This window comes from Eutrigla gurnardus, assembly GCF_963514095.1.
Source record: "Eutrigla gurnardus genome assembly, chromosome: 19".
Classification (NCBI taxonomy): Eukaryota; Metazoa; Chordata; class Actinopteri; order Perciformes; family Triglidae; genus Eutrigla; species Eutrigla gurnardus.
In genome coordinates this window covers 22,149,242-22,172,572 of record NC_139930.1, presented here as the reverse complement: position 1 = coordinate 22,172,572, position 23,331 = coordinate 22,149,242, and the positions used below count along the sequence as shown (strand labels likewise).

Genomic DNA, 23,331 nt, shown 5'->3' with positions numbered 1-23,331 from the left:
CTCCTGAGAAGTAGTGGAGTAAAAGTATTAAGTAGCAGAAAATGGAAACGCAAGTGAACTACACGTTCCTCAAAATTGTTCTGAAATACTAGTACTTGGTTACTTTCTATCACTGCTTTTCTGTAGATGTTAGTGCCAGGAGTAATCGTGTAGCCAATCAAAGAAATCCTATTAATAACCTATTAATTCCAGTTCAAACCTCCAGTGGACGTCATAAAGTCTTTATCCCTGGGATTGTTTTAACGTGTCAAAATAGAAACACTGCCAAAAGTTTTCATTCTGATGCGAGTTCAGCATGTCTAAACCTTTATTGGGCATGAATTATGTAGCTCATGGATGGATACCTGTGCAAGTTAGCTCAGGTAAACCTATCATGCAACTGCAACATTACATCCCCTGCGTTTCAAACAGTAGCTTATAAAAGTAGGCTATAATATAAAGGAGTTAAAATTAGCACAACCTCTACAAGCAGTATAATGCTACATTATGCATTATAACATATAACGTGAACATTTTACTGCACTGTGAACATGTTTACATTTCACACGTACATTTATAGCTGAGGTGGTGTTTTTACTTTTAGTTTACTTTTATTTTGAAAATGAGTTATATGCAGAGGTGTCAAAAGTACAGTCATTCAAGGTTCAAGCTTTATTTGTCATATGCACGTAGACACGCAGTTACAATGCAATGAAATGTTGTGGACAAGAAAAACCAGACTGTTAATAACTGGTAAAAGTGATTTATAGCAATATAAGAAAAAGGAGAAACATTTAGAAACATTGAAAAAAAATAGTACAGTGTATTGAGCAGTTTTTATGTTGAGTTTAGGAGCATCTCTACTCAAGTAGTACACAAGTACACATACTTGTGTAAAGACTCTGAAATGTACTAAAAATCTCCCTATGAAGGACATTTCTACTGGCATTTTTTGGCAAGGCAAACTGAATCTTGAATCTTGCCACGGTCAGAAAAAAAAGGAGAAACTTTCTCAAAATAATGACTTAGTATTTCGAAATAATGACTTAGTATTTCAGAATAATGAGAACGTTTATGAAAAAATTGACATCAGTAAATTCTACTTAAGTACAGTAACTAAGTATTTGTACGTTACTTCACACCTCTGGCTCAGTGGGGCTCCAGATGTTGAAGTGATTCCTCTGACTCTCCATTTTTGACGGTTTTCGCGCAGCGCACTCCATGAATTTTGGCCCTCGCCGGTGGCCGTTTAAACCTGTACGTGGCAGTCAGAGAGCAGCAGTATACACAGCAGCCGAGGCTGGTGCGGCTCGTCTCCTGCAACAATTCACTCATACAGACTGACACACTGCATTCCTACGGGATACACCGAAGCGAGGACGCTTTGAACATCGCCATACGTGTTGCGACGCCCGCCACAAACCCTTCTGAAACATGTTTACCTTGTCGGAGCTGGTTGTCTTGCTGGCCGTCCTGTCCGCCACTGCATCCGGCTACTTCGTTAGCATAGACGCCCATGCCGAGGAATGCTTCTACGAGCGGGTCAACTCCGGCACAAAGATGGGCCTCATGTTCGAGGTGGCCGAAGGAGGCTTCCTGGACATCGACGTCGAGGTTGGATACTTCCCTGAGATAATAAAACCGGCCGCACAACGCGGGGGAATACGTGTTTTAAACTTAAAAACATGCGATTAGCATACACAACGTCAAGGCCTGTGCTAGCTAACGTTAGCTTCCGACGTCTCGTAGCGTTAAAAGCGAAATAGTTGCTGTCCAGGATGATCACGATTAAGTGATTTTAAACTTTATTTTTTAATATTAAATTGTTATCATTCTGCCAGCTTTACATTGTGGCGTGCGTGACGATATCAATTGAATTATTCATTAAGGTTACAGGAAGTGCAGTGTTAGCGGTACCCGGCTAAGTTATGCTAGCTAATTATGTAGTTAATAAGGTGTGTTACGCGTCATCTAACCGTTAAAAACAATAGCACGTATCTTGACTCGTTTTGTGTGGAGACGTTGCCGTGGCCTCTGGTGACTGAGTGTTTTTGTTTGCGCAGATGTTGCTGCCATATGTCATAAGCAGTGCCGCCGTGTTACTCATGATCTCCATGCCGTCCGTCCTTCGCAGATAACGGGGCCTGACGGGAAGCAGATTTACAAAGGCGACCGGGAGTCCAGCGGGAAATACTCGGTTGCAGCACACATGGACGGAACCTACAAGTTCTGCTTCAGCAACAAGATGTCAACCATGACGCCCAAGATAGTCATGTTCACGATCGACATCGGAGAGGCTCCCAAGGGCCAGGACATGGAGACGGAAGGTATGTATGTGTGGGTTTTAGTTATACGTCTGCCTACAAAAAGAGAAATTCCATATCTCATACGTTCAGCCAGCTTTTCCCAGATAGATCAGAGAGCGCAAACCTCCGTTTTCTGCCTGTATTCTGCTGATCTGTGTGCGATTGGTTTTGTCTCTCTGTGTGACTGTGGGCACTCTGTTCCTCTTTGTAGGTGGTGACAGCTGGGATGGTAGGGCTCAGGGCAAGAAACGTCTGTTGTGAAATAGACTTTTTGAGTTTGTGATGCGCTGCAGAGTTTTAACCAGTGTTTCCATAGTACAAACTAATACTGTGCATTTCTACAGTGCGTAGGAAGTTGTATTGTTTGTGAATGGCTTGACTATTTGCACAGCGAAAACATGTCTGATCTAGAAATGTCTCTGGCGATGGGACGGCATCACCCGCGACATAAGTCACAACTGCAAAACTGTTTATGCATGTGTCGCATACCTCATGCATGTCTTTTAAGATATTTTTTTGGGGGGTGCACATCAGCTGTGTTTCGGCCCCGTTACTGATTGATTACTTTTGCCTGTTTTTAGCCCACCAAAACAAGCTGGAGGAGATGATCAACGAGCTGGCAGTTGCCATGACAGCTGTGAAGCACGAGCAGGAGTACATGGAGGTTCGCGAGAGGATACACAGAGCAAGTGAGTCCAGAGCCGATGAGCATATATTTTTTTTTAATTGTCATGAGTGGAAATCCCAAAAATGTCTCCTCTCCTTTCCTTCTAGTCAACGACAACACAAACAGCAGAGTGGTGCTGTGGTCGTTCTTCGAAGCTCTGGTTCTGGTGGCAATGACACTCGGACAGATTTACTACCTGAAGAGATTTTTTGAAGTACGGCGGGTGGTTTAGTGCGATGAAGTGATCCGTCTGTGTCCTCCACTGATTTCTCCCAAACACCAAGACAGTTATTTACACTCTGGAAATGAGACTGCCAGATTTGAGTAAAGCCCACATGATTGGATCTCAGATGTTTTGTTCTCCTGTTACCCATTTGGTTCCTTCTTTTTAAATGTAATTAGTGTTTGTTTGGAGCGAACGGTCCAAAGATTCTGGATAGATCAGTTTATTAGTTTCTTCTTTTTTTGTTCAACCGGGAAAAAAAAATCTCTATTCAATAATTACAGCAAAATAAGAATTACTTGCCAGTACAGTTTTGCCTGTTTGAATGACTGCAAGGCTCATGGTTTTCTGTAAAAAGCAGTCGGATGAAAACTATTTAGAAATGCACATAAATGGGTAAACGTGTGTGGAGTTTCCACAGCAGGATAGATAATAAATGGGACTCTTTTCAAATGATAACAAATTACATGCAAACGGAACGCATTAGATTTCGTCTTCAGGAGGTTTTTGCTTCCACTGTTTTGAGCCAAGTCAGACAACGTCCTGGTGGATATGTGACAACTGTACATCGTGTTTATGCTCTCAAACAACAAATTGCACTCCTGATGGATACATCTAAATATTGGAAGGATTTACACTGCAGCTGGTCTTTAAGGGAAACTACAGCTTGTAGCTCTGTCTGTTGATTCATAGCAATCTGTGCTGTGGATGAAGGATAGGGGGGCGGGGGTGGGGGGCTTCAGTGGACATATTTTGCAGGGAAACCGACTCCCTGCATAGTTCAGTAAATGGCAGCAGGCAAGTGGTTTCTTGATCTAAGAGTTCACAAGTTGATTTAATTTTTACGCTTCAATTCGAAAACTTCCACTTAGCAGTGAGACCTTGAAGAGCTGAGGCCGGTTTGGATTTTAAACTACTAGGAGTGAAACTCCAAAGCAAAAGTGTAGAGAAATACTGAAATACTTGTTACATGTTGATTGAGGCAGGCCGGGTGGATGGGGCGGGTCTGACACCTAAGGACTGCTGTGTGCTTGAGTTGCTTTAGTTCTTTTGTTGGGGTCGGGGATTTTAAATTATGATTGTATACAATTTAACAGTTTGTTTTTCCTGGAGCATATCCAGTGACATGTAGCTGGATGATGCCTTTCAAATTAATATCTTTACCTGTTTTGTTTGTTTTTTTTACCCCCGTCATGGTAAAACTAAATCTTACGTCCAAGGCAGTAGCTTACAACGAGCACGCAGCAGCGACATCGTGAGTGTTGCATGTCACCGATATGCTCCAGTTTTGTATTAAAAAAACAATCTTTGGTGAGCTCTGGCGGGTAAACTGCTCTGTACACTGTCTCTCCTTTTTGTGATTACAAGCTAATAAATCTGATAAATGGATCTGTACAAATGTAGAATGGTTTGTCTGTGGAAAAAAGCCCCAAGTTTCATAATAAAGCCAATATTCTGTACGACTACTTGGATGTCTTTTTGAACAGGTGGTGGATTTTGTGGGACTCATGACCAGGGGGAGAAGCTTCAGACAGCGTGCCAGTGTGGGGAATATCAACTGTTGCGTTGCCTTGAAGTTAAATCTGTAATTGAAACCTTTTAATTTAATCAGCATTACGTGTTTTTCCTGCTGTGACGAGTCAAACGGTCCACTGAGGGGTTCAAGAATCTGACTCAAACTTGTTGCAGAAGAGCGCTGAGATGATGTTGACGATGCTGCGGCAAAACAGAAGCTTCTCTTCCACCTGAACAGTAAAATTAATTCCTAAATATAGATTATCAAGAAGATGAATGCAGGACTTTAACTTGTAAACAGGTTTTTACAATGTACTATTGGCACTACATTTGATTACTTTCAATGTTACAACATTAAGAATTTTACCAACAAACCATATATAAAGTGGGTCTCAACCAAATCACTGTTACATATTAATGAATCAGTAATAATAATGCAGTATTTTGTAATAATATAGCACTGAGAAAGGGGGCATTCTGGATATTGAGTACTTTTCATTTTGATACTTTAAGTGTAAATATATTTTACGATAAGTGGACGTTTGTGCCAAATTAGAAGAAAGTCCTCCAGGTGTTGCTGAGACATCGAGAATGGGCCAGATGGACAACTACAAAAAAAACATGCTGACCACAGCTGTTTACTCCTTTCTCCCCATCGTGATCCCAAAACTACCTGTGATGACATGTGAGAACCCTCCTATTAAACTAAAGTAACAAGTCTGTGTTGAAAATGTTAGTAGAAAGATATTTAATATATACAGATATTTGTTTTTAAAATGTAGCAATTAAAAGTAAAAAGTTGTCTGAAAAATAATACTCGTGAGGGTACCTGAAAATGCTACAAAAGTACAGTAACAAAGTATTTGTACATTGTTACTTCCCACCTTTGGCTTCATCAAAGAGAAATAAAATCCCCCAAATAATGTCTCAAAAACATTTAAATAAATTGCACTTATGTAAAGGAACTGTATTTGTCTTCCACTATCGTATCTATAGTATTAAAATATAATAATGTAATAAAAACAATTAAATGCATACGTACACGGAACATAAGTCATCGCTTCAGGACCCGCCCGGGTTGTAAACATCAGCGCACCCGGAAACGGCAGCAGCGTGGGGACCAGCAGCCGAGCGGAGGCTAACAACGTTAGCATAGAAACTCCACTTCCAACATGGACGACGCGACAGACGGGACGTGGGACAGTTTACCTATAAAACTCAACACGGGGATTTTACAAACGCTCGCTGAAGTGAAGTTCACGCACATGACACCTGTCCAGGTACCTTTTAACACTAAACCAGGCACGTTAGCCCTTTAAAGGAGCCTGTCGTTAACACGTTAGCCCTTTAAAGGAGCCTCTCTTTAACACGTTAGCCCATCAAACTAGCCTCTCCAATGTTCACTAAACACATTCTGATGTATTAATATTATTATTTCTGTGCAGTCTGCTTGTATCCCGCTGTTCTTGAGCAACAAGGACGTGGCAGCTGAGGCGGTAAGTGGACTTAAGTACAATCTTGAGGTACTTGTACTCGAGTACTTCGTGCTACTCCTACTTCTACGTGTTGCAGCCAAATGTCTTGACTTTTTTTTACTCATCGTGTGTTTGAGGTAAAACTACATAGCAGACTATTATGCATCGATAATTATAAAATAAATGTTTCTGAAATAATTAGTACTGTTACGTTAAAAGATATTGTGATGCTCATACTTTTGTACTTACAAAACTTACTTCTAACAGAGTATTTTTACACATACTAGTATTATCAACCCAGCAGACACACTCTGTAATAAACATGAAATGTTCATGAGATGAACTAATCGCAAATAATTCACCCACGCGCCATAGATCCGTTATAATCAATAACTAGTTAAGTTTTGGGGTTGCCAGGTTGTTGAAAATCCTCCTTCAGAATGCACAAGTGTCTTTAAACCAGATCTTTCAATTCGTCGCCACTCTAAAAAGATGGTATTAGAACTTCAACTTACAGTGTTCCCATTATCGATCAATTTAACAGTTTCTTGATCATTTTGTCTGAAAAAAGTTTTCCAATTGACCAATTAATTAATTGCTACATACCTTCTGGGAGAAAATGGTTCTCTGGAACATCCTTCAGGATTTCCTGTGCAGCTCACCGAAACGTTTTCATCGTAGGTGACCGGGAGCGGGAAGACGCTCGCTTTTGTCATTCCTATCATAGAGCTGCTCCTGAAGAGAGAAGAAAAGCTGAAGAAGATGCAGGTGAGGACCAAACCAAAGCTCGAGGTTTACATCCACCGTGGGGCGCTCAAAGTCTCCTGGATGCTCAGAGGGATGCTGTTCGGATATTCTGTTGAAGCTTCGAATGTTTGTTTGTTTTTTCGTCTGCAGGTCGGCGCCCTGGTGGTCACGCCCACGAGAGAACTGGCTCTTCAGATCAGCGAAGTGATTGCGCAGTTCATCCAGAAATTTCCACAGTTTACGTGAGTAGGAAGTCACTAAGAAGGACCCAAATTAAGATCCAATGAGAGAGAGAAAACATCTTGACTGTTGAAATTCCTCGAGATGGAGATGATGGCTCCATTAAAAGGCTTCATGTATGTTGGTTTTTCAGGCAGATTTTACTGATTGGCGGCACCAACCCGATAGACGATGTGGAGAAGTTCAAGGATAAAGGGTAAGCACCGTTCACGCTCCAGTACTTTGTTGTCGGGACAAATTAAAAAATAACAGATGTAAGGTTTGCTTATTTTGATCAAAATAAAATGTCACAGAAGGAACGCGTCTGTGGACAAGGTAACATCAGTTAATGCAATAACTATAGTCCATTTGTTAAGGATAGAACAATAAAAAGCATTGGTCTCTATCAAGTTGTGTATATAGATTACAGATTAAAATGATGAATACAAGCAAAAATAAGAATCAGTTACTGAATCCGTCCTCTTCTCTCTGCGTGTTTTCAGGGCAAACATCGTGATTGCGACGCCGGGCCGCCTGGTGGATATGTTCAAGAGGAAGTCAGACGGTCTGGACTTGGCCAGCTCAGTCAAGAGCCTCGACGTGCTGGTTCTCGACGAGGCCGACCGACTACTCGACATGGGTTTCGAGGCCAGGTACGGAACAGCTCTCGCTTCCGTTTCACTGGGACTTTTAAATATTTGAGGTGATTCGGGTCTTTGTGCCGCTAACGGAGTTCTCGTGTCCGTGTTTCTGTGTCCAGTCTGAACACCATCCTGAGCCACCTGCCGAAACAGCGGCGTACGGGCTTGTTTTCAGCCACTCAGACTCAGGAGCTGGAGAAGCTGGTGAGGGCCGGCCTCCGGAACCCAGTACGCATCACCGTCAAAGAAAAGGGCGTAGCCGCCACCACTGCCACCCAGAAAACGCCATCCAGACTGTCCAACTACTACACAGTGAGTCCCATCAGTCCACCTCGCGTTAAAATGCAAAAAAAAAAAGAAGACACAAACGACGATGTTGTCTTTTCAGATCTGTAGATCACAAGACAAGTTCAACAACCTGGTGGCGTTTCTAAGGCAACGCAAGAGAGAGAAGCATCTGGTCTTCTTCAGGTATGTTCAACTGTGTTTTTTTTTTATTAGCCATGTATGTTGTGGTGACTCAGCGCTGGCTTTAGTCTGCCTTTCTGGAATGTAAAGCCTCTATTGGTTTTGGCCAGTAAAGTTAGTGAGAGGATGGCGTCTTCAAAACTTGCCAAAAGAGAACGTCTGTGTTAATTTCTCTGATTAAACCGGGAACGAGAAGTAAGAAGAGATAAATATGGAGCTGCAGATGGCTGGAGGACGCAGATTATAACAGAACTGTAGACGGCAGCCACGACACAAACTGCTCCAACTAAAAGAAAACACACTGACCAGGCAGAAATCTAAAAATGCTTACCGGCCAATTTAGAGATGAACTGTGGCTTAATCCCAACATTACGCATACGATATGATATCATATATGAACTGTTATCTCCTCATCAGTACCTGTGCATGTGTGGAGTACTACGGTCGCGCTCTGGAGACTCTGGTAAAGAAGGTCACAGTCCACTGCATCCACGGCAAGATGAAAAACAAGCGCAACAAGATCTTCGCAGACTTCCGGGCCTTGGAAAGGTGAAATTTGCCGTGCAGATAAATCTAGTTGTGCGTCACTGCCGCTCTGTTGGATTTGTGTGTCAGTTTTTAACGCGTGCTTCGTGCTGCAGTGGGATCTTGGTGTGCACGGATGTCATGGCCAGAGGTATCGATATCCCCGACGTGAACTGGGTGCTGCAGTACGATCCTCCCAGCAATGCCAGGTGAGTGAGCGAGTTTAAAGAAGTTTAAAACATCTTACTGTAGTTTTAAATCAAACATTTTTACCTGTGGATTAATCCACATTTGCATTTCATGAATATGTGCACTCTGTGTTTGTCTCAGTGCGTTTGTGCATCGATGTGGACGTACAGCACGTATCGGTAACCAGGGCAACGCCCTCGTCTTTCTGTTGCCCATGGAGGAGTCCTACGTCAATTTTTTATCCATCAACCAGAAAGTGAGTTCTTTTTGGTTTTGGTGCCATTTAAAAGCTTTAAGGATATGTTGATGATTATTGGTATAATATTGTAACAAGGAACGTGCTACTTTAACAATATTTGCCTTTTCCTCAGTGTCCACTGCAGAAGATGCTGCTGACGGGTGAAGTTGTGGACATTCTGCCAAAAGTGCAGGCCTTGTCTCTGGCAGACCGAGCCATGTTTGACCGCAGCATGAGAGCCTTTGTGTCGTATGTTCAGGCCTACGCCAAACACGAGTGTAGCCTCATCTTCAGGATCAAAGGTGAAAACGGCAACTTTCTTTTTGTGTGTGTGTGTGCACAAAGTGCAAACATAACACAGTGCTTCATGTCTTTCACCCTAGATCTGGACCTCGCCACCTTGGCCCGCGGCTTTGCCCTCCTACGCCTGCCGAAGATGCCCGAGCTGAAGGGCAAGACGTTGCCCGGTTTCACTCGGACGACGGTGGACACGGAGACCATCCGCTACAAGGACAAGAACAGGCAGAAACAGAGGCAGAAGATGCTCGCCGAGCTGAAAGAAAGGCCCCCCCTTCCTAAAAGGACCTTCGTCAGGAAAGAAGCCTGGTCGAAGCAAAAGACCAGGAAAGAACGCAGGAAGAAGAGGTCGGCCAAGAGGAAGCACGATGAGGTATTTACATTTAAATCTATTGATGAAACCGTCGGTGGGCTGGATTTATTTATTCATGGCTCTCCCCCTTTTTTTACCGCATGCACAGGGCTCAGACGTCGACGACGAAGACATGCAGGAGCTTTTAAATGACACTCGCATCCTCAAGAAACTAAAGAGAGGGCAAATCAGCGAGGAGGACTTTGAGAAGCAGGTGACAAGCGGACCGAAGTCGAAACGCAACACGGGACAACCGCCGGACGAGGACTCGTGATCCGCTGTGTCGTTAAAAAAGCAGAATTCAATTAAAGCTTTGACATTTGTTTACCTTTTTTTGATAAATTGGATTTTTATTGATTTATAAATAAAGCTTGATGAGTTCGTCGCTGACAGCAGACGGGGTGAGGACTCCCAGGTCGGTGAAGAGGAGGGTGATGAGGGAGGGAGGCGTGTAATCGATCATCGGATGCTCCTCCGACAGGTTCTTCACGGTCTTCAGCGTGTCCGCTTTGTACTGTGAAGGACGAGGAGAACGCTTGTAAAGACACGGGGAAACACACGAGTCTAAGACGCGGCGATCTCTGCCCCTTCGTACCTTAAATTTGTCGGGGACGTCCTGCTGGTTGAGCGGATAGAGGCGGACGAATTTGAAGCTCTCCGCCACGACGTAGAACGGCTTGTTGTGAGCTTTGGAGCACATGGCGGTCTGATACGTGCCGATCTGCAACGGCAAAGGTCAGACGTTTAACCACCAGTACTTGTATTAGAGTCTTAGTCCAGTGAACCTCCATGGGACCTTATTATGGAAAAAATATGTACAGTAGTCCACAGTGAGAGACGAGATTTTTTTTATGCAGTTTGAATTGTTTGTCAATTTAAAAGATTATGCCAAGATCCATCCATCCATCCATTTTCTACCGCTTATCCTGTATTCAGGGTCGCGGGGGGGCTGGCGCCGATCCCAGCTGTCATTGGGCGAAGATTATGCCAAGATAAGATGTCAAAAAAATATATTTTCTCATACATACCGTCTTGAAACTGTGAAAATACATAATTAGAAACTACAACAAACCTACAAACAAAATCATACTTCATTGACTGCAAAGTTCTTTTAAATTGACACAATTTAAACAGGATAAAAATGTGTTTCTCGCTGTCGACCACCGTGTGTGTATATTGTTGAGATCAGGTCCTATAGAGGACACCAGAACGGGCGTGACTTCGTCTCTCTGTGCAGCCGTCACGCCCAATTCAGTGAAACCCACCTTGTTGATGATCCCTCCGCTCTCGACGACTCCCTCTGCGCCGACAATAACGAGGTCTACTTTCTCCAAGACGTACCTGTGGAAAATAACAAGACACGCCGTTTAAAGTTTGTACAAGAAAAGTACGACAGGGCTTTAACTCGATAATAAAAATAAATTCACCCCACAGCTGCATCCAGGACTACCGTTACTGGGACATTGAGTTTTCTCAGGGCCTCTTCCATCTGCAGCCTGAATTAATAAAGGACATCTCTGATTCAGTGAGTGTGTCCTTTCAGAATAAAACAGTTAAAGTGTGACTGACACTATTCACTCACCCAGCCGAGTCCGGCTGCGACTCAGTCACGTAGACAGAGAAGCGTTTCTTCTCTGCTGCAGCTTTTTCCAGCACCCGGAGGACGACTCTGGAGTACGAGTGAGTCAGGATTTTCTGCCAGAGGATGTTTTTTTAAATGTCATTGAAATGTCTAAATACGGCGTGTGACGTACAAATGGTATAGGTCACCTCTGAAACTCACAACTATATGTGACCTTCAGCCACGACAGGCGAGTTTTACACTGAAGCAGTTGCTGGCAATACAATTCTTGGTTCTTTAAACATTTTGCATCTAATGCAGAGTGACACGTTGCGTCATTGTTATCGTTCTTCAGTCTGCAGTAAAAAAGGTTTGTCGCCAGTCAAGCAGACAGATGGACCAACACGGTCATAAAAACCTCCTAAAAACAAACTCTGCCCCATCTAGTGGAGTGAAGAATTAAATATTACCACACGGGTCAAATTTACATCTGCAGTATTTATAGTTTATACAATAAACTATATGGCTTCAGTGTTTGGATGCAATATTCACACATAAAACACTGCGATACTAAACTGGATCAATTTTATTCATGACTCCTAATAGATAATTGATATTTTTAGATTGTTGATTGTTGTTGAGTATAATGGTCTGGTAAAGGTAGAGCTAATTTTTTATTTCATATTAATAATGTGAATTTGTTAAGTAACTAAGGTCAATAAAAAGTACAATATTTCCCTCTGACATGTAGTAGAGTAATGTATAAAGTACAAAATGAAAAAACAAGTACTTCACAACTGTACTTGTGTACAGTACTTGAGTAAATGTAGTTATAGCACAGCATAGGAAACAATAACCTAAAATCTTGTTGTGATGTTCTCAAAAACGAAAACCAAACACTCACAGCGCCGTCTTTGATGAAGGTGTGACAGAGCTTCGCCACTTTGGTCCTCGACATCGAGATCTTCTCGAGAAAAAGCTCTCCTCTCTCCTCCATCACCTTCTTACAGCGAGACAGATCCTGATGGACAGAGCGAAGAAATACCCTCGTAATTTGATCAAAGACGAGGAAGAATAGATAGGCAGATCTCCAGATCTGTGAAGCTTCAAGTTACATCGATTTTGAAAAAAAACAAAACAATGCAAAATTACCACAACATTCCTGGTAAAATCGAGGTCGGAGCCATCCCGCCCCCCCTGGAAGGTGGACGGGTGGACTATCGGTGTGTTTTAGGGTGCAGGTGGTTTCAGGCCACTCACCTCATGCTCCAGTGACGTGAGACTAATGAAGCGCAGGAAGAGCTCTCCACCCGAGGACACGGCGACGGACGAGTCCACTCCTGTCAGGCAGTTTGTGGCCCACTTCAGGCTCTCCCTCAGGCCCAGGATGGTCTCACCTGGAAGGTTTGTTGTTCACAAGAAAACACTCAAAAACACATTTTCACTACATTTGTCTCGACAGCTTTGCTGAAGAGTTTTTCGTCCCCTTCTAGTAGAAATGTCCTTCATAGGGATACTTTTTACTTTCAGTACATTTCAGAGCTAGTACTTTTTCACTTTTACTTGAGTAAAGAAGTTGAACAAGTACTTCTACTTTTAGAGTCTTTTTTTAACACAAGTATGTGTACTTCTACTTGAGTACAGAACGTCTGTACTTGTGACAACTGTTGTCATGCAACATACACATTATTAACATTCTACGGCACAATGAATACTTTAAGGACATTTCTGCATACTTTTACTTCAGTAAGGTGGATGCAGTACTTTCTCAGTGTGGTGTTGGTACTTTTACTTAAAGACTACGCACAAACAGACACAATGATGCTGGGAACCAACACACACCTTTGTCTCTCTTGAGGAACTCCAGCAGGGTGCGGATAGCGGCCACCGCCGAGGCCATGTCCGGGTCTTCCCTCATCTGAACCCTGAAGTACTCCACGAGCTCTGAGGACACAACCGACACGTTTAATGTACAATTACTCTGAGCCACAGAATACGAGGAGGAACCGAGACACAACACACCTTCTTCTTCCATCCTGAAGCTCACGGGAAAGAGCCTAAAAGCCGCAGTCGTTAGTGTCACGGTGGGTGTTTAACTGAATTCAAGCAGCCCAAAAAGTGTTGTCGCACGCTGGCGCTGCTGACTCGGCGTCCCCGCAGACCTCGTCCTCAGCAAATTAAACAGAATTTTTTAAAAATGGTCGTTTTAAAAGCAACAACAGCAGCTACACTTCTCAAAAAGCTGCCAAAAAAGGTGTCCGAGTCTCCCTGGGAAGCTTTTAGTATCACTTATTCGCCCGTTACTAGCTACTAGCACCTGCGTGTTGACGTGTCGCGGACAGATGACGTAGCACGTTTTCGTCCGCCCCGAACGTCCTGCCCTCTTCAGGCGCTGTCGGAATTATGGAAATACACTTGGATTTAACTGGATTTTTGCTGGAAATATAACGCATTTTGTGGATTTTATAATTCAGATGAGGAGACACTTTTAATTTCTTCAACGGAAAGCAAGAAAACTTATGTTATTTTAAAAGAGGGAGATCAACTTTACATGAACTTCAGTTAATCGAACTACAAAGACTATGTTGTGCATCTCGTATAAAATAAAGTTACAAATAAAATCATAGAAGGTTCTCATAACATCTTTCATCCACGAAGCGTAATTTGATTAAAAAAAAACTCCTTCAGTAACCATTCCTCTCGTTGTGAATTGTGCCATCAGAGATCAACGTGGTCATTTTATAGCAAGAATTTATAGTAACTCTACTCATTTTCCAGTCATGTGCTGATTTACATGTTGTTCTAAGCTATACGACAGATGACAACTGCCAATTTTCTCATTAATAAAAGGAAAAAAAATTATAGTTCATTATATATGACAGTTAATACGCTGACTCTGGCTGACATTATGACCTCTGACCTGTTTTTCTTTTTTCTTTCTCTTCCTTCCTTCTTTCATTCATTCTTTCTTACACAGTAGGTTTTTGCTGCTTTCCAATGTTCAATAGCTCCCACTGAGAATCAGAGAAACCGAATAAACTATGAGACCGTGAATAAGATTAAGGCTCGGTTGATGCACTTGCAGGCAAGGTAGGAGATGATCGTCAAGAGAGATCTAAAACCTGATGTTTGGATTACTGGGGAACGCTCAAGAGCTTATATAACCAACAAGAAAAACATGAGCGGCAAGAAAAACATCAAGATAGCAGCTTTCAAACGTTTCAACGGTCGTGCATATTTTAAAAGAACACACAGCAGACCAGGAAGTCGTGCATACAGGGATGAGTCCTAAAACCCTGAAATGAGTCAGCATTTTTTGCACTTCGGTTACCTTGTCTCAAAGTCAAATGATTTTAAGTTTGATGACTGGAATATTCAATGTTCTGTGCTTCTCAAAAAAAAATACCCCACTTGTAAATTTTGAGGCTTTTGCAGGTCTTAAAAGGTGCAGTTTGTAGGATCTGGCAACATCTAGTGGTGAGGTTGCACAACCAACTGAAACTTCTCCTGTGTGCCAAAGTGTGTGTTGCCTCTTGTACTTCCATCTATACGTCGTAATACAAATCACACGCATGGCTTCACGTAGTTTCCAAAAACTGCCATTTTCTGAGTCATCACTATGGCGAGAAGACACAGAGAACATGACTGCAACTTTACCGACACGTTGCGTCTCTATATTCTATGTATTTAGAATAAACACTCGACCTCTGCATGTGAGCAGATTTTCAAAAGGAAGCAGCGTTGCCGTGTGTCACGCTCCGGTACCGCTCACACCACAAGTCTGAAGCGTGCCCAAGTCCGACCCAGAATCCATCTGTTTTGCACAGTCATCAACAGTATTTTCAGTAAAAGTGTCTCTATAATGGGGGGGCAATTTGAGCTACTGAGCGATAGTGTGCAGAAAGGCCTATCGATTACACGCCATGACCACGTTGCGTACCCGTGCTTGTGCGTGAACTGTACCGTGACGAAGCCCACCGCTCCCAACCGTGCAAGAGCACCCCAACCGGTCAAACAAGCTGGACTATGTTGGTCAAACGTGCTTGGGCACGGTACGGATTGCCTTGAGGGGACCCCCAAACCAAATCCTGCTGGCCTGGGCCCCCACCCCCCTCCCCATGTCTGGGGCCTGTTTCACCGTGTGGTATCAGTACTTTTACCGAGCAGAACCTCCAGTTTCAAACCTTCAAACTTTAGTAGTTGAGAGTAGTTATAGTTGTGTGAGCGAACAGCAGCAGCCTCTTTGTTCTCCGGCACACACACAGCAGGGAGAGACAGATCTGTCTTCATAGTGCAGCTGCAGCCAGATCCCCCCCCCCTCCTCCTCCTCGCTCTCGATCAGCCCGCGCATGCGCAGTTGCTCCTCTGTGCGCTCTACTGTTTGCATTGTGTCTGAACTGCCGGCGAGCTTTAAAAAATATTATACCCACCGCGGCAATGTCGGGCAGGTCGGTCCGCGCTGAGACCCGGAGCAGGGCGAAAGATGACATCAAGCGGGTCATGGCCGCTATTGAGAAAGTACGAAAATGGTAAGAGAGAGGAGAAGAAGAAGGGAAAAGAGCAGGCTTCGTTATCTAACACGAGAAAGGCTTCGGCTTGTTGGGGGAGGAGAGGGAAGGAGACGGGAGCGAGGGATGAAATTGAAAGAAAAAGGGATGTTTTTTTTCTGAACGGGGGATTCACGGCAGATGTACTTGCGGCTCAGGTGCACCGGGGCGCACTAGTGCGGTGCACCGCCTCAGCCCGTCGTCTGGCTGCTTCATATCTCACATGTAGTACCCGGGTTTTTTCTCTTAACGGCAAAAGGGTTGAACCCAGAAGCCATTTCGATGCAGTCACATGAAGCCATTGCTGCCCGCTGTTTGAGCGCAGACAGGCGGCGCGGGGTTCTTCTTTCCGTGTCTTTTAGGACCGAAACCTCCGATAACTGTTGACTCGGAAACAATTTGACGACGGCGCTCTCGAGTCGGAGGAGTTTAGTCCGTGTGGAGTTTTAAATTAAGCGCTTTGAGTCGCCCTTTAAGGTCTGGTAGAGACGGAGGCACGGTGGGGGTTGGGAGAGGGGAAGTAGGCTAACCGTAGCCGAACACGTAGCGACTCCGCTCTTTTTAACGTTAAACACCACGGGAAAAAAACATACTTTAATAAACCAACACGTGTTTACGTCGAGGATATGTTCGATTCGGCGTGTAACCCCGCCCGGTGGCAGAATTCATACGTTCCATTTTTTATCAGGTGGTTTAATCAAACGTCCCCCAGGTCAAAGTCAGCAGAAGTTTGTGGTTTGAAAATTTAACGGTTTCCTTTTTTTAAATTATTTTTTAAATAAAAGACACTGTGGAGATGAATTGTTTGCCTTTTTGATAAACATACGATTTAAAATATTTTTATTATTTTTTTATCTTGTTTTTTTGTTTCCTGTTGTAATATAAGTTAAGCTAACACTATGCTAACAAACTAGCTGAAAGTTACTTGTACCAAACATTTACTTTAAGATGATTATACTATTATCGAGTTTCCTGATTTTATACTTCATTTAACATTTATGAGATGGACATTGTATCCCAATACAGTCAACGACAGTATTTACTTTTAATTTAGAGTTCTTAACGTTACACACAAAATATATTGAAGTAAATATTCAAGTACTTACCAGTCATACTCAACCTCAAACATGCTGCTTACACATTCATGTAGCAGTGATTTAAATGCAATAATATATCAGTATATAGTATTATTATAAAACCAACTGAATTATGAGTACAGACACATTTAGATAATCATACTTCTGCCAAGTGAGATTTTGATGCCAGTTTGTACTCGTAACATATAGCCTATTGCAGTATTACTACTTTTGACTTAAAGTAAATTAACTTTATACTTCCTCTGCTTAAAGATAAAATGAGTCAAGCAATTCGTCAATCTACAGAAAATAATTCAGAGATGCTTCAATAATTATTTGAGACATTTCGTTAAGCAAAAAATAAGACACTCGAATATGCGATTGAGACATTTTGAAGTTCACATTTTTCATGAACTTAATTAGAAGATTAAATTGCAGAATATTTTTTAAACTGATTTAAAAAAACAATAAAAAAGTCTAAGTTTAAGAATAAATCCTCTTCTTTCCAGCATCGCTGATGTGAATATTTGTTTTCTTTCTCTTCTGTGGGTTTTTAGACTGCTGAGCAGACATTTTAAACATGTTAAATTAGGCACTTGGGACATTTTATAGACTAAATGCTAAATTATTTCCTGCGTTGCGTCTAACGTGTTTTTTACATTTTCGTTTAATGCCCATGTGGTTTTCTCAATTACCCCTTTTGGTCTATAAACTGTCAGAAAATGCTCCCAAAGCCAGGGTGATGCCTTTTTAAAAGTATTATATCTGCATAGCGAGATTGTGTTGAAAGACATAACAAGCCTTTGGGACTCAGTACTAGCGTGAGTCTATTTATTGTGACCATAATATGTCATTTGCTGTGTTTATCATAATGTTTTCCATTCATGGCCCAGCTTCTATTATATGATATGCTGCTCCTCTCTTTGTATCATTTTAAATGTAATATCTGTGGGTTTTGGTCGGACAAAACAAGTAATTTGACGATGTAATAATTGGCTCTGGGAAAATTTAAATGGTTATTTAAACTAAGAGGTTAATTGAAAAAGTTATCAAGAGAAAAATAATGAGTTGCAGCTCCTATCACTGTGATAGCCATGTTTTGTTGTATTTATGCAGTATGATTATAGAATAATTACGGTAATTGTTCCGAGGAGGTGTAGTGCATTGTCTGCTTTAATGTCCGTGTTTTCATTTATCGTAAGTTAGCATGTTTTTTCTCTCTCTGACGCAGGGAGAAGAAATGGGTGACTGTTGGGGATACGTCCCTTCGCATCTACAAGTGGGTGCCGGTGACGGAGCCCAAATCAGATGACGTGAGTTCAGCCTCTTTAAACGTCACAAGCACCAACGCACATAAGCACTGGTTCTGAACAGGCGCTCTGTATGAAACGCTGAAGAACAGTTTCAGCCTTTCGTTCTCTGGCAGAATAGATTTGTGTTCTTTGTACTGCTTGTTTGAACGTTGTGCCTTTTCTTGTCACTGTAGAAGAACAAAAATAAGAAGAAAGGTAAAGATGAGAAATACGGCTCGGAGTTGACGACTCCGGAGAACAGCTCGTCTCCAGGGATGATGGACATGCACGGTATGTAACCAAAGCCTGGAAGGACGCAGCCGGCGTTATTATATCGTTTTCTTCCTGTTAACAAATCGACTCTGTCTTTGGTTCTCGGCTCCAAGCCAGTTGGTTCCTCCTGGAGATGTAAACCTTTTAAAAACACAATTAATGATATGTTATTTGTTTGGTAACCAAACGTCAAGTGATTCCAGGATATTTTGGTGCCATTTTAAGAGTTTTAAGCACATTTTGAGGAATTTCAGGATAATATCGTTAATCGCAATTATTTTTAGCAAACCATGCCAAGTGCACACACAACACTTGTTCGTGGATACAGAATGTAGTACCAGCAGACTTTGTCTGAAACATTTACAGCTCGAAGCCTCATTTGAAATTGCTAAATAGTTTTTTCTGAAACCTTGTTATCTCCCAAAGTTCTAATAGCTAAACACAAAACTATAAAACAAACACCAATTGAAGGGACTAATTTCTGCGTGTTTTTCCAGATGACAACAGCAACCAGAGCTCCATCGCCGACTCGTCCCCGGTGAAACAGGAAAACAGTTGTAGCACCAGCCCGACTCCGGAGCCCACCGCCACGTCTCACCGTGAGAGCAGCGAGGCCAAGGCTGAGCAGAGCCCGGACAGCAAGAGGGGTGAGGCATCTGACATCTTAACGCCGCCGCTGCTCCAGCTCAGTGGACGGCAGGCGGGGGGCCGTGCAGCGCGGCGGATGAAAGGCCACTTCCTGTTTTTGTTTTGCCGCTCTCATCTCGTCTACTTCCCCTTAGTTCAGTACCCTCATTTAAGGTTCTCTCGTCTTTCTCCAAAAAAACAGACGAATTGGAAATGTATCGAGTTAGGATCTACCAACGTTTCTGTAAAGCTCTTAAACGCAGCACGAGTTGATCACATGGTTATTTGCCCCAAAGGAATAAAAGCAGGGTCATAGTTTTTGGAGATTTCTCGTACAACCACTATAGTAATCACGTCAGCTGACTCCTTATACTATTTGTCAGTTTTTCATGACAACTGCATAGATCATCAGAACAAGGAAGTAAATCCTGTAAATCCACCAATTGTTCAGCTCTGAACAAGAGCCCCAACCTAATATATTGTTATTCAACGGATGAGCTCTATCAAATAGTATAAGATAGGCAGCAGAATTTGCTATCTGACAACTTTTAATGATGAAATTTAATAAGAAAATGTGTTAATGGATTCAGTATCCCTCACACGCACGCTTGTCATTAATTACGGCTTCAAAGGCCAAAGCCAGCAATGAAAAATTAGGGCTGCAACTAATGAATATTCAATTACTTGTTTGCTTTAGAAAATGTAAAAGACAATATAAAATGTGCCCATTACATTCCCAGAAGGCCAAGGTGACTTCTCCAAACTGCTGACAGTCTTATATTAATATTATATTGTACAATTTAGCTGCTTTTCTGCTGTAAGAAGTGAGGATTTTCTGTTTATCCAGTAATTATTTCAGGGTCTAGTTTTGACATTTTATCAGTTTGTATTCTCCTGTGTTGGTTAACCTGGAGTCTCAGCCTCCGCATCGCTGTGCAGTTACTTCCTGTCACCACACTGTGTCGCCAAAGTGTCAGGAGACGAGTGCATCGCGGTGTGTTCACTGCGGGTCGGGTAAATTGTGCCCCTGTTCTGATTTTGTTTGACATCCTCAGGTAAGACCACCCCGCCATCAGAGACCTCAGAGAGAGCACAAAGTGCCAAGAGAGACAGTCTGTCCTCGGGGGAGAAGGACTCGTCGGACAGCAAAGCCACTCAGGTACGAACACGTCTTCAAACTTTCTACCCAAGGTGTGAACGGTTATTAAATCATGTCTCACTTCACCTCAGTAATGAGATCCAGCCATGTGGTTACTCACGCAGAGTTTTCTGTCCACGTTTTGATGCAGAGATGATAAAAATCCGTATTTCAGTCTTGAAAAATGCACAGAAAACAACTCCAGAAACCGGTTTGTGGACCAGCCTCGGGGATTAAAACGTTGATTTTCGGGAGGAGACTTTAAGCACCACAAACAATATAATTTGTCCTCCATTGTGTTGGTACTGAGGCAGAAACCAACCAGGACAACAAGAAAATCCCCCAAAATGAACAGAACTCAACGTTTTGATAATGTTCCTTCAACTACATACGATGATATTTTCTTTTTTCTCTCGTTCCCCTCATCTGTGTTACTGTAACAAACCATCCGAGTCTCAGACTGCCACGTTGGATCCTTGAATTTGAGGGAATTGGGCCTTGAATGCACCAACAATTCTGTTTATTATTTTATTCATGTGTTGTTTATTTCTTCCTGTAGGACCTGGAGGAGGAGGCCCCGCCCAGCAAGAAGAGCAAAGCGGAGTCTTCGTCTCAGGACTTTGAGGAGAGTTAAATGTGTGGGGTCGTATCTCTCCTCCTCCTCCTCCTCCTCCTCCTCCTCCTCTTCCTCCCTCTGCCCCTCCCTCCATTAACTCTAGAAGATTTAGGGCTAATGGATGCACCGGCTCTCCTCTCACTCCCCCTCCTCCCCCTCTCAGTACCAAAGGGAGAATGGACGTCTCTCTTCCCCCCCCTCCTCCTCCTGCCCTAACTCTCCTCTGCCACAGAGGGAGAATGGATATTACCTCTATTCGCTGGTCCCCCTCCGTGCTTCCTTCCAGTTCTCCACAAATTTTTCACCGATGCCAAGAGAAGCTCTGAACCCCCCGGAGCCGCAATCCCCCTCTGTGACCAGGGGGCGGCGCCGTCAGCCGAGCCCAGCCAACCGCCAGGCCAGACGACAAACACTGACCTGCATCTGTGACTTAAAAAAAAAAAAAAAAAGTAAGAGAGAGTTAACACTGGGGATCTGAGATTAGGACCGAGGTTGATCCCGGACGCTGCTCTGAGACGGTTTTTAAAAAACGTTTTACTGCTCACGGTTTGGCTCAGGACACCTGAGAGGCTGACCGGGTCTCAGATCAGCGGCCGCCGGGGGGAACCTCCGCCCCTAAGACCACGTCACTTCAATCCTCCCGATTCGCCTCCTGTTAGACTAATGTTCTATATTTGTTTAGGAAACGTTTAGGGTTTTTTTCTCAGGAGGGTCAATGCACTGTTATGGTATGTCACAATCGATCACAGATAGATTTGCTGCTGTAGTGGAAGTCTTTTTTCTCTATCCATGAAGAGTTCTCCATTCACATGTTTAGATTATTATTTTTCCTTTTTCAAAGTGAGTTAGTTTGTGGTTCGTAGACGAGGACGACGACGGTACTGGTCGGTAAAACTCTCGGATGAGTAGTGAAGACGGCTGTAGGTAGCGTAGATCCCGAAGGTGTGCCTTGAGTTGCTACGTTTTAGGTCAAGCAAAGGTTTTCAATTACATCATTTTGGTGCCATGTTTTGTTTTTTGCCTTTTTATAATCATCACTAATGATTATTATCCAATATTTATATTCAACTGCAACTCTTTTTTGTTTTTTAATGAAGGGACGGTTCAACTTTTGGGAAATATTCTTTCCGCAGGACGAATGAGAGGATCGATAGCACTTTGTGTGTGAGCCAGCTTAGCTTAGCATAAAGACTGGAAACAAAGGGGAACAGCTAGCATGCAAGACACATCGCGCTAATTAATGAGCCTTTCCTTTCCAGCCTTGATGCTAAGCTACGCTAACCATCCTCTGTGCCCACGCTTCATATTTTCCACAACCCAAACTGAGGAAACTATTCCTTTTTTTAAAACGGACTGGAATTCGAACACTACCCAGAAGCACTTGAGTTTTTAATCTTCTGGACATTTCAAACATCCGCAAACCTCAGAAATCAGCTCGCTGGTCTGCGTCTGCTTCAGGTGGCGGGTTTTATTTCCCCCCCCCAAAGCAGAAACCAGACCAGTTACTGGGACGACTGGTTTTCCCGTCCAGTCCGCAACCACCACGACTTCTCATCTCTGTGTGTCACTACTTATCGTCGACGGAAGGGTCCAGTCTTTTAGCTCGAGTTCGAATCCTCCTCCAAGGTGCTGTCTTATTGGCTGAATCCTCCGGCGCGCGGCATCGAGTTCTCGTTTTGTTTTGTTTTTTACCGCGGATTCAGACCTGTGACCTCTTATGTACGACCTCACACGTACAAGATTTAAGTTTCATTAATATTCACTCGTGACTATGGATTGAAATCAATTGAATCACTACAAACCAATGACTTCATGACGTAACAGGGGCTATAAGAAGTTCTTCATGACGCAGAATTACTTGATCCGACTTCAGCAAATCGGCGTTTGCATGGATGGAGAGAAAAGAAATAAAAAAACAAAACAATTGTCTCAGTTTAGAGGATGGATTAGCATATACCTCATTCCCAGTCCAGCAGCGCTGGAACTTAAAAATGCTATTGTATTGACATTAACAGTTATAAACAGCATTATGTACACTCAGTTTAAAAAATAAAATAAAAAAATCTCACTTATGTTGTAGCTTTCACCTGATTGAGCCGATTGCTTATAGTTTGCTCATAACTGTGTTTAAAAAACAAAAAAACGGAAAAAAAACAGCTGTGAGATATAAAATCTTGTATGTTTTTTTTTTCTTGGGACCATTTTGTTTCACTTTAGATCTTGTACAGATTTATGATTTGGTTTGACTTATTTATTCCATCAGTAGTGCTTGGTTTTTATCATGTCCAATGGTTTTGTTTTCTTAATAAAATTCACAAAAGTTGTTGGTGTTTTGTGTTCAGTGGTTAGTTGGAATGTAG

At 42.7% G+C, this 23,331-nt stretch overlaps 4 protein-coding genes across 5 annotated transcripts; 3 read left to right on the top strand and 1 right to left on the bottom strand.

Moving 5' to 3' along the window:
* The first annotated feature begins 1,238 nt into the window (after nt 1-1,238).
* On the top strand, nt 1,239-4,641 carry tmed2 (transmembrane p24 trafficking protein 2). The gene is made up of 4 exons (XM_084035679.1): nt 1,239-1,593; nt 2,114-2,306; nt 2,867-2,974; nt 3,060-4,641. Exons 1-4 carry the CDS (start codon nt 1,414-1,416, stop codon nt 3,182-3,184), a joined length of 606 nt encoding a protein of 201 aa, XP_083891805.1. The 5' UTR covers nt 1,239-1,413; the 3' UTR covers nt 3,185-4,641.
* Nucleotides 4,642-5,798: 1,157 nt separating this feature from the next.
* ddx55 (DEAD (Asp-Glu-Ala-Asp) box polypeptide 55) lies at nt 5,799-10,173 on the top strand. Its single transcript, XM_084035550.1, has 14 exons — nt 5,799-5,970; nt 6,136-6,186; nt 6,847-6,933; nt 7,063-7,154; nt 7,286-7,348; nt 7,635-7,784; nt 7,892-8,084; nt 8,161-8,243; nt 8,658-8,789; nt 8,882-8,974; nt 9,096-9,210; nt 9,326-9,494; nt 9,576-9,862; nt 9,951-10,173. Exons 1-14 carry the CDS (start codon nt 5,863-5,865, stop codon nt 10,113-10,115), a joined length of 1,788 nt encoding a protein of 595 aa, XP_083891676.1. The 5' UTR covers nt 5,799-5,862; the 3' UTR covers nt 10,116-10,173.
* eif2b1 (eukaryotic translation initiation factor 2B, subunit 1 alpha) lies at nt 10,056-13,771 on the bottom strand. Of its 2 annotated transcripts, XM_084035552.1 has the most exons (9): nt 13,425-13,766; nt 13,245-13,346; nt 12,663-12,799; nt 12,307-12,423; nt 11,424-11,536; nt 11,269-11,337; nt 11,107-11,182; nt 10,437-10,562; nt 10,059-10,355 (listed from the first exon to the last, which is right to left on the bottom strand). In XM_084035552.1, exons 1-9 carry the CDS (start codon nt 13,435-13,437, stop codon nt 10,200-10,202), a joined length of 909 nt encoding a protein of 302 aa, XP_083891678.1. In that variant the 5' UTR covers nt 13,438-13,766; the 3' UTR covers nt 10,059-10,199. The 2 variants fall into 2 exon arrangements, with proteins under 2 accessions (XP_083891677.1, XP_083891678.1); XM_084035551.1 differs by having other exon boundaries at nt 10,056-10,562; nt 13,425-13,771.
* Nucleotides 13,772-15,822: 2,051 nt separating this feature from the next.
* bcl7a (BAF chromatin remodeling complex subunit BCL7A) lies at nt 15,823-23,294 on the top strand. Its single transcript, XM_084035743.1, has 6 exons — nt 15,823-15,931; nt 18,257-18,338; nt 18,512-18,608; nt 19,088-19,237; nt 20,273-20,376; nt 20,915-23,294. The coding sequence occupies exons 1-6, from the start codon at nt 15,840-15,842 to the stop codon at nt 20,987-20,989; spliced, it is 600 nt and encodes a 199-aa protein (XP_083891869.1). The 5' UTR covers nt 15,823-15,839; the 3' UTR covers nt 20,990-23,294.
* The last annotated feature ends 37 nt before the right edge of the window (nt 23,295-23,331 follow it).

Excerpts from the sequence above, each read along its gene's own strand:
- eif2b1 (XM_084035551.1), bottom strand. Across the intron at positions 12,800-13,244 it reads GTTCCTCAAGAGAGACAAAG|GTGAGACCATCCTGGGCCTG; the intron begins GTGTGTGTTGGT and ends CAAACCTTCCAG. Across the intron at positions 10,563-11,106 it reads GCGGAGGGATCATCAACAAG|ATCGGCACGTATCAGACCGC; the intron begins GTGGGTTTCACT and ends TTGCCGTTGCAG.
- bcl7a (XM_084035743.1), top strand. The coding sequence starts at position 15,840 with ATGTCGGGCAGGTCGGTCCGCGCTGAGACCCGGAGCAGGGCGAAAGAT. Across the intron at positions 18,609-19,087 it reads AGGGATGATGGACATGCACG|ATGACAACAGCAACCAGAGC; the intron begins GTATGTAACCAA and ends GTGTTTTTCCAG. Across the intron at positions 19,238-20,272 it reads GAGCCCGGACAGCAAGAGGG|GTAAGACCACCCCGCCATCA; the intron begins GTGAGGCATCTG and ends TGACATCCTCAG.
- tmed2 (XM_084035679.1), top strand. The coding sequence starts at position 1,414 with ATGTTTACCTTGTCGGAGCTGGTTGTCTTGCTGGCCGTCCTGTCCGCC. Across the intron at positions 2,307-2,866 it reads CCAGGACATGGAGACGGAAG|CCCACCAAAACAAGCTGGAG; the intron begins GTATGTATGTGT and ends GCCTGTTTTTAG. Across the intron at positions 2,975-3,059 it reads CGAGAGGATACACAGAGCAA|TCAACGACAACACAAACAGC; the intron begins GTGAGTCCAGAG and ends CTTTCCTTCTAG.
- ddx55 (XM_084035550.1), top strand. The coding sequence starts at position 5,863 with ATGGACGACGCGACAGACGGGACGTGGGACAGTTTACCTATAAAACTC. Across the intron at positions 5,971-6,135 it reads CGCACATGACACCTGTCCAG|TCTGCTTGTATCCCGCTGTT; the intron begins GTACCTTTTAAC and ends ATTTCTGTGCAG. Across the intron at positions 9,863-9,950 it reads CCAAGAGGAAGCACGATGAG|GGCTCAGACGTCGACGACGA; the intron begins GTATTTACATTT and ends CCGCATGCACAG.